The sequence below is a fragment of the Bactrocera neohumeralis genome, chromosome 3, assembly GCF_024586455.1.
Source record: "Bactrocera neohumeralis isolate Rockhampton chromosome 3, APGP_CSIRO_Bneo_wtdbg2-racon-allhic-juicebox.fasta_v2, whole genome shotgun sequence".
Classification (NCBI taxonomy): Eukaryota; Metazoa; Arthropoda; class Insecta; order Diptera; family Tephritidae; genus Bactrocera; species Bactrocera neohumeralis.
The window spans coordinates 33076490-33086506 of record NC_065920.1 but is presented as its reverse complement, the minus strand read 5'-3'; the positions used below and the strand labels follow the sequence as shown (position 1 = coordinate 33086506).

Below are 10017 nucleotides of genomic sequence, written 5' to 3'. Positions count from 1 at the left end.
TACAATAAATTTTCTAGTCAATAAACATTTATATGCCAGAACCCTACTCGAAGCTTCGAGTCATACTATCTAGACCGGTATAATAGAAAACTTTGTCGATAGACAGTTTATATAAAAAATTTATATAATTATTTGGAGCCCAAAACACCTCTCGCCCAGAGTCATTTACCTCAACGCTTTTATTCCGATTTTTCTTATGATTTAAATTTTATGTACTTAATCCCGAAATGGGGCAATAGAACGAGATCCTTCCACTATAAAGATGATGCCAACCAGTGCTACAAAATTTTCCATATAAATATAAATACACCGTTAAGATATTAACAGCAGATATTGCGATTTTCGTTCGCATCAAAGACATTATTCAAACGGTAGAATATTAATATTTAGAGCTAACAATTAACGCAACTAACTAGTCCACATGGTTGCTATCGTGTGCCTTGGAGCGCTTGGAACTTTTACCCTTTAACTAACTATTTTTACTAGAACTCCGCACTTATGTAACCGAATGCTCTGGGTAAGCAATTATAGTTATGAAAATTTCCTTGGACCCATATGTGTGCGCTCGCACTCGCCTTCGCCAGCCAAAAAGGAGAAAGGAAGGCAGAGAAAAGGCTCGTATCCATGCTGAATGCGATAAGGCGGCGTCCCAGTGGTTCGCTCCGGGTGCTGTAAAATTAATGGCATTTGCCACTGTAATATTCGGAGCTGCTGAGTATGGCTGTGATGATAATGTTCATGCTGATGTTGATGAAGATGGCAACGCCGCTGCTAACACACACACAAACTTATTCTCATATAAGAGTTTGTGTGTAATTAAGTTAATGTTGTTGGCATGTGTTATGCTCATGCCACAAAGTTCATTGGGGTTTCTCTTGAGCCACACCCCCGATCAACTGTTGCAAGCCGGTGCCGCCCCTCTCAGTACGACCTCAACTATTCTTGCTCGTGAGTGTATTTGCGCTTGTGTGAGTGTTCACTTATTGTGCATAAAATTAAATGAAATTAATTATGGACGATAAGGTTTTGCTTTTAGTATTTGCTGTTTAATCGCTTTTCACTTGTGGCAAAGTTTTAATTACATACATTTAGTTGCAGATTTATTCATTCTGACTTAACTATTTTGCTTTTGTTAATTTAAAAAATTAAACATTTAATGAAGCAGTGTTTTTTATGGGCTCTGTGCTTTACATGTGCACCACTAAAAGTTTTCACTAATTTTATCAAATTAACTGTACATTGACAATGAGAATAAATTTACATGCGAATTAAAAGCGATGCGTGATTTAAATATTTTTTATCAAAAATATCACATATTACAGCTCACTGTATTCTAGTATTTTTTCTTATAATGGATTTGAAGTTTAAACACAAAGTGGGCTAAATGTTGAGAGTTTTGATGTTCTGCGACGAAAAATGTGAAAATTGTTTCTATGCTCCACAATATCTTTCACAGAGTATAATAGTTTTGTACATATTTTGCAACTACTAAAGGAATACAAATTAAATTTGTAAGAAATATTTTCCTCTCTTGATCACCCGGCGTTGAAATAAGTGAATCCTATGATTTTTATCCGCTCCCATCCAAAGCTTAGACATTAGATGCACAGGTTCAAGAGAAACGTTAAAAGCAATAAACCTTATGCTTTTCATGTGATTCCATGTTTGTGATCTCACTTCTAAACTTCTGTTCCCCGGTACCAGATAAGGGGTGATCAAAGTAGAGATACTTTTTTCAATAGCCTTATCGTGCGTAGGTCGGGTCAAGCTGAGGCCATCTTGAGACCCAGCATTTAATTTTGGATAATATTCGACCAAATAGACCAAATAATCCAGCACTCAATGAAGAAAATATAGCAGCCGTAGCTGAGAGTGTACACGAAGACCATGGAGAGTCGATTCAGCGCCGTTCGCAGCAAATCGGACTGACGTATAGAACGACAACGGTTTGGTATGGTTTGTAAGCCGGTAGAATTATCTGCGTCAATGTGCACAATCCCGCTTCGCTTCAAGCCGGTGGGACTTTAAATTTCCAAGGGGAATAGTCACCGTCGCTGAGCGGGGGGGTCGGCAGGTCGCGGATAGCCGGACGGCCTGTAGTATCAGGTTAGTTGCGAAATAAGTTTAAGCGAATAAGCAATCCCCGACGAGAAGCGGCGGGAGTGGAGGTTGCGGTATAAAAGCCAGCAAGACCGTTGAAACTCCTGTGACAGTGGGCGAATCGACACCGCCCCTTTGAAATATGTGTCTCCCGCAACATGCAAGGGCATGTTGTGTAATAAAAAAATCCAGGCGCGACGGATCCATAATGGGCGGCTTCCTGGTCAGCGTATGTTCACCATGTTAGGTGCGGCTGATTAAATCTACCTGACCGGTACACGACGCAGCATACTGGGAGTCCCTTGAACTCTTCGCCAGCGACTTCTCCGCTGACGAAAGGGAGGGGGTGATGTGAGCTTGACTCTGCCGAGGTATCAGCTGCGGCGTGTGTCAGTAAACAGCCACTTCGGTCCTTGGTCAGGAAGTGTGCATTGGGCATAGGAGTAGTAGCCTATGTTGCCCCGGGTGAGCGCCGGTCCGTACGTGTTTTCCGGGACCGGCAAAGCGAAGGACTGGCCTCAGGGAACTGGGGTAGGGGCATTGTCCCCGAGGGTATACCCATTCCAGTCTATTTCGGCCCACCCCCTACACACGATGCGCTGTATAAAAGAAGTAAATGGAAAACAATTCGAGAAACAATACAAACAACATATACAATGAAGGCGGAATTTTAATGAGTAGCCGTGCTGAAAATTCGAGATCAGAGGCGGATCTGACTGTGAGGACCCCAAATACGGAAGTAGATCCATTCAAACGTGTATCGAGGATAGCCCGATCGCCAAATCAGACGCCCACAATCAGTAAACCGGTGCGAGCGAGGTCCTCACCACCGGTGCTAGAAGATAGTACACCTCAAGCCAAAGTAGCACAACATCCCGGGGACTACTTCTCTGAACTAGGAAGTGCCATAAAAAGACTGACTGAAGCAATGCATCCGCCGCAGCGGTCTATAAATAACAATATGAGAGACATCCTTAGTTCTATAGCAAAGCTATATTCAAAAGCCCTGGAGGAGCACACAAAAATAATAGAAGTAAGACGGAAGGTGCAGCTCAGAACCACAAACACGGAAACAACACCAAAGAGGCCGCGCGAGGAAAATCAGCCCAAACGGAAAACACCGCCTAAAAGGAATAAAACGGCGCACGAAGAGGCACCGAAAAACCAGCACGCGGAGCGAAGCAAAGAGACATCAGGAAATAGCCCTGATAAATCCAAAAAAGAGGGAAAAAAAGATGACGGCTGGGTAAGCGTCAAGCGCAAGCCACAAAGCCACAAAAAAATTGACCGAAAGCCACCCCCACGGCCCGATGCTATAGTCATAGCGCGCTCTGGAGATATGTCCTATAGAGACATCCTTATGAAGGTGAGAAAAGAAGAAAATCTGCAGAAACTCGGCGAAAATGTATCGCGTATTCGGAAGACAGCCAAAGGTGAAATATTGCTGGAACTGAAAGAAACCCAAATGGAAAGTACGAGCGAACTAAGGGGCGAAATAAGCAAACTGCTGGGAGACCAGGCACAAATCAAAGCGCTTACCCACGAAGTCATAGTAGAGATTCGGGACCTGGACGAAATCACAACCAAGAAGGACATTTCGGAAGCTATACGGAAGCAGGTGAAAAAACTAAAAAACTTTGATGTGAGTGCGATAAAAAACCTCAGGGCGGCATATGCGGGTACACAGGTAGCGGTAGTAAGCCTCCCTGCGCTGGAAGCAAGGATTCTGCTAGATGAGCGAAAAATTAGGATAGGCTGGGTAGTCTGCAGGTTAAGAGAGAAACCCAATTTAAAAAGGTGTTTCAGGTGCTTGGAATATGGGCATCTGGCAGCAGCATGTAAAAATTCGGACGACAGGAGCAAGTGTTGTCTAAGATGTGGCGAAAAAGGGCACTTCGCACAGACGTGCGACAAGACTCCCTCTTGTGGTGCTTGCAAGAGCAAGGGAAGGGAAAATTCAAACCACCAAATAGGTAGTAAAAGATGCCCTCTATATCAGGAAGCATATAAAAAATTCAACAAATGAAAGTTATCCAGCTAAACCTGAATCATTGTGAAGCGGCGCAAGATTTGCTTAAGCAAACCGTCTTTGAGGAGAAGGTGGACGTGGCAATACTGTGCGAACAGTACAAAAACATAGACAACGCCACATGGGCTTCAGACACCACCCGCAAAGCCGCCATATGGGCATGTGGAGGTAAAGCTTTCCAGGAAAACCACTACTAGGAAAGCCCTACTTCACACGGGCCAGGATCTGTGGAATCAACTTTTATAGCTGCTATATACCACCGAGTGTCCCGCAAGGCGCGTTTGAGAGGATTTTTTATGATCTGGTACAGGAAATCCTAACAACTACGAATAACGTGGTAGCAGGTGATTTTAACGCATGGGCTGTGGACTGGGGAAGTGTCAGTACGAACAAACGAGGAGACGCTCTTCTCAAGGCATTCTCATCGCTCGAAGTGGTGCTATTAAATACTGGAAATAGGAACACTTTCGAAAAAAATGGCCGTGGATCCGTGATTGACATCACGTTTGTTAGTAGCCCGTTGGTACGATCAACATGCTGGGAAGTGTCGGACCTCTATACACATAGTGACCACCTAGCTATCATAATGGAGATCGGAAAATCCAGGAGTGGAATATACACGCACGCAAAGATGGTACAGACAAAAGGATGGAAAGCAGAAACGTTCGACGAAAATCTCTTTCGGCTTATGCTAGATGACAACATCGCAAATGTAGAAGATACAGAACGACAGGCGGAGATATTGGTGAGGCATGTCAGCAAAGCATGTGACGCTGCAATGTGCAGGAAAAAACAAGGCGCTAACGCTTACAGACAGCCTGCATACTGGTGGAATAGTACAATCGACAGCCTGAGAACTGATTGCAACAAAGCCAGGCGTTCTTGCCAGAGAAGACGAAGTGGGCCAGAATACGAAAACCTGCGCGAAACATTTAAAAGGAAACGCCGTGAGCTCAAGAAAGCAATCAAAAGAAGCAAACTCTCCTGTTTCAAAGAGCTCTGCGAAGATGCCGATGAGAATCCATGGGGCGATGCGTACAAAATAGTGATGTCAAAACTCAAAGGAAACAAAGGGAGAACACCAACCTGTCCCACCCTATTGAAAAACATCGTGGAAACGCTTTTCCCTACGCAGAGGAACGAAGGGCCTGTATTAGCAAATTTATCTACGGTAATAGATGCACCATCGGTCACCGACGATGAAGTGATTGAAGCAGCCAAAAGGTTTGGAAATACCAAAACACCGGGTCTAGATGGAATCCCCAACAAGGCCCTTAAAACGGCTATTGCACACAAAGCGGTTCCCTTTTCACAGCTCTTTACCCGCTGTTTGCAAGAAGGTGTCTTTCCAAAAATTTGGAAGAAACAGCGCTTAGTACTTTTGCAGAAACCGAACAAACCGGCTGGAGAACCAAGCTCATACCGCCCTCTCTGCATGCTAGACACGCTTGGAAAAATTTTGGAGAGAATAATATGCGTACGTCTGGAGAAGCATCTGGAGCAAGAATATCCAGGACTCGCCGAAAACCAATTTGGTTTTCGTAAGCACAAGTCAACTATCGATGCGATCACAAAAGTGACAAATGTGGCAAGCAAGGCCATCGAAGGAACGAGGTGGATGTATGGTACGAAAGAATACTGTGCAGTCGTAACGTTTGACGTTAAAAATGCGTTCAATTCTGCGTATTGGCCATACATAATGAGCGCTCTGGAAGACAAAGGAACACCGAAGTATCTGTTGAGAATTATCTCCAAATACCTGTCGAATAGGCTGCTACTCTATGATACCGATGAGGGACCAAAACAGTACAGGGTGACGGGAGGGGTACCACAAGGCTCAGTGCTAGGTCCACTGCTGTGGAACGTGTTATATGACGGAGTACTTCGACTACCATTAGAAAGAGGGGTCCAAATCATCGGGTACGCCGATGACATTGCGGTAACGGTGGTAGGAAAAGAAATCAGTCAAGTAGAAAGTTTATGTGAAGACACCGCTTCAAGAATAAAGAGCTGGCTCACGGCAAAAAAGCTTCAATTAGCAGCCCAAAAAACGGAAGCAGTGCTAATTACCAGCAGAAAAAAATTAGAAAATGCTACTTTTAATATTGATGGCCATAGCATAACGACTCAGCAGTCGTTAAAATACCTAGGCGTTGAAATAGACACGCGGCTTAATTATTACACGCACATTGAAAAGTCATGTGCAAAAGCGACGCGAATAACGGTGGCCCTATCCAGGATGATGGCTAATATTGGAGGACCAAGCCAGGGCAAGCGAGCACTCTTGGCTAAAGTGAGTCAATCGGTGCTAATGTATGCGGCGCCAATATGGGGACCAGCAATGTATAATAAGACATACGCGAAGAAAGCAAGAACTCTGACTCGGCTAAATGCAATAAGAGTTATTTGTGGATTTCGCACGGTGTCACACGAGGCGGCCGGGGTCATAGCGGGTATCATACCGCCGGACATAATGGCGTTAGAGCTCAAAAGAGTCTACGAAAAATCAAGAAGCGTTAGGAGGCGTCTTACAACAGCGGAGCGAAATAAAGAAAGGGAGGAAAGTTTATGTGAGTGGCAGAGGCGCTGGGACATAGCAGACAATGGAAGGTGGACATACAAGCTAATCAGAAATGTGAAAACATGGGTGGAGAGGAAGAATGGCGATTCTGATTACTACCTGACGCAATTCCTGACCGGACACGGATGCTTTCGAGAGTACCTGTACAAATACGGCCACGATAACGGAACAGAATGTTCATTCTGCGGAAATGGCAGCGAAAACGCACAGCATATTTTCTTTTACTGCCCGAAATTCGAAGCAGAAAGAAAAGACATAGAAAGTATTATCAACGAACGTGTGACCCCAGAGAATATCGTGCACCACATGATAAAATGCAAAATCGTGTGGAATAAAGTGAAGAATTGGTCCGCAATTGCGATGCAAGAACTAAGAAAAAAGGAAAGGCAACGAAGTAGCGATAGCAGAAGCGTTAGAGAAGAGTAGTCCAGAAAGGTGCCCACGAAGAGCCAATTTTGGCTGAGCCTGGTCCTGCGAAGAAATGCTTAACGGCAGTCCCGTAGGATCAGTGAAATGCAGTAGTTTTATTAGAAAATCGGAGTTAGGAGTTAGGGTTTAGTACGTAGGTGTACTGTTACGCAAGTTCAGCATGGTATGATCATCCATACTGGGCGTGGTCCCGAAAGAGGTGTACCCTTAGCGTGCAGTATGAATCGTGCATGCCGTCCAGGACTGACGGTATCTATTTGATGGCTCAGCAGAGCAGCTACACTAAAACGATTATATTCCCTGCTGGATTAAAGATTTTTCTTGACAACAAAGTCCAAGAAATTACTTTCGTTACTGATGAGCAGTGGTTGGCTGATCTGGCTTTCCTGGTTGATATAACTAAATATCTTTCTGATCTTAACTTAAAACTACAAGGGAAAGACCAACTATGCACACAGTTATACGAACACGTTCTAGCTTTCACAAAAAAGCTTTTATTGTTGGAAAAGCAGCTGGAACAAAAGCAGTTGATTCATTGGGAGACCTTATCTACAAAAAGCAAGATACCCTGGATTTTGACAAGTACGTGTTGATGTTACAAAGATTAAGGAACGAGTTTGACGACAGATTCGCAGACTTCAAATCACAAACTCCCTGCATGAAAGTATTTCAAAATCCATTTGATGTTGAAATTGAAGGCGCTGCGCTGAATTCACAGCTGGAGTTAATAGAATTGCAAAGCAGCTCTCATCTAAAAACAGCATATAATAATTGTCTTCTAACCTTAATTGAATTTTACAAAAAGTATATTACACCCAGTCAATACCCAAACCTTACTAAGCTGGCTATTCAACATATTTCTTTATTTGGTAGTACATATGTTTGCGAGCAGCTGTTTTCTCGCATGAAATTTAACAAATCAAAAACCAGATCATCTTTATTAGATAGCCATCTTAAAGGCATTTTGCGCATAGCCACTTCTAAAACTCCAGCTCACATAGATGCGCTGTGCAAACAGAAGATTTATGTGATGTTGCTTTTTATAAATAAATAAATATACCAAAACTGAAGGTCATTTTATTTTTTTTTGGCCCGCTACGGTTATGAAAATGCTAAACCTGGCCCTTCACGAAATTGTGTTGGACGGGCCTGCTCTAGCAGTTCAAATGATCAAAATGATCAATAATCCTCTTCTTCTTAATTGGCGTAGACACCGCTTACACGATTATAGCCGAGTTAACAACAGCGCGCCAGTCGTTTCTTCTTTTCGCTACGTGGCGCCAATTGGATATTCCAAGCGTAGCCAGGTCCTTCTCCACCTGGTCCTTCCAACGGAGTGGAGGTTTTCCTCTTCCTCTGCTTCCCCCGGCGGGTACAGCGTCGAATACCTTCAGAGCTGGAGTGTTTTCGTCCATTCGGACAACATGACCTAGCCAGCGTAGCCGCTGTCTTTTAATTCGCTGAACTATGTCAATGTCATCGTATATCTCGTACAGCTCATCGTTCCATCGAATGCGATATTCGCCTTGGCCAACGCGCAAAGGACCATAAATCTTTCGCAGAACTTTTCTCTCGAAAACTCGTAAAGTCGACTTATCAGTTGTTGACATCGTCCAAGCCTCTGCACCATATAGCAGGAATCAAAAGGGGGGTCTCTCATCCGAGGCTGGTTGTTACTGTTCATTGGGGGTGTTTTTTTACGTGGCGGGTCCCAAACCCAGCGCAAAACCCTATGTAGGGGATATTTCGCCTTCTCACTTTAGCTCGCCTTCAAACGGATGTTCTTAGGCTACCCAGAGGATACTTGGTCAAAGACCGGAAGTAGTGAGCTGCTTGAGTCATATGTAAAAGAATCGTTTCTGGCCACTCCCAAGTGAATGGCGATCAGAGAACTTTCCTCACTTGCGTGAACTTCTACACATGACTCCATCCTCCAATAATAATCCTCACTTCGTATCAATATGAACTGAGAAATAATGAATGTGTCAATGTATTTACGGAAGCTTTAAACGTTTATGAACCGTTACACACAAACGAACTTTGCTTATGTTCCTCTTTTTGTACAAAGTTATGCAGTTATTTTCAAAAATATGTAGAGTCATTCTTTAACAACAAAAATATTTACAATGACAATAATAGCAGCAAGCGAAAGTGAACAATAACTGTCGACTTTAATAGTCAATGAAAATTCGCTAGAAGAGAGAGAGAGTGAGAAGAAAATCCATGAACAATCGAAATTCGTCATATCATCCACAAAACTTGTATTTACAAGGGTCACGAAGTACTCCAGGCACTAAATTGCGTTATTGTCATGTATTTTTAAACTAAAATGCATAAGACCTGTGAACAATCAGTTAAAATACATAATGTTCCTTGTGAGTGGCAGAGATTTAGACACCAAAAAATTTACCATCAAATAATAACGTTTTTAACGGGTTTCAAATAAGTCAAATATACCCTCCTGAAATCCGTAACTACATTCTCTTTATGACAAGCAGGCACCTGTTACGTTCCGATGGAATTGGGCTTAGCCGATCTATAACTTTATAAGTCCATATTTCCCGTCTTGAAAGTCTAAGTACTACAGCTGCCTGCATGGGATTACGGACGCAATGCAAGCTACATCAACAAAGGCTCTAGAGGTTTACCTTGATGTCTAGGCAATACACATTAAAGTGAAGTATGATGCAATGCTTGCGGCCAGCCGGCTCATAATTTTAGGCCTTTGGAGCCAGACTCGTCACTACGGGAATGGCATCTTACACCAACTTGTTAATGAACTCGAGCTAAATTGGCAATGCGACAGGAAAAGAAGAGGAATTAAACACAACATTTTAATTCTCCAGGAGAAAGGAATAGTTCTGTGGTCGACAGTTCC

The 10017-nt window shown here is 43.3% G+C and overlaps 1 protein-coding gene across 1 annotated transcript; it reads left to right on the top strand.

The window, feature by feature from the left end:
• Positions 1 to 2716: 2716 nt before the first annotated feature.
• Positions 2717 to 4326, top strand: LOC126752966 (uncharacterized). The gene is made up of 2 exons (XM_050464019.1): positions 2717 to 3742; positions 4138 to 4326. Exons 1-2 carry the CDS (start codon positions 2717 to 2719, stop codon positions 4324 to 4326), a joined length of 1215 nt encoding a protein of 404 aa, XP_050319976.1.
• Positions 4327 to 10017: the final 5691 nt, after the last annotated feature.

Bases quoted from the DNA above. Each gene is read 5' to 3' on its own strand.
- LOC126752966 (XM_050464019.1), top strand. From the start codon at position 2,717: ATGGAAAACAATTCGAGAAACAATACAAACAACATATACAATGAAGGC. The intron at 3,743-4,137 runs GTGAGTGCGATA...AAAGTTATCCAG, and splicing joins AAAAACTAAAAAACTTTGAT to CTAAACCTGAATCATTGTGA.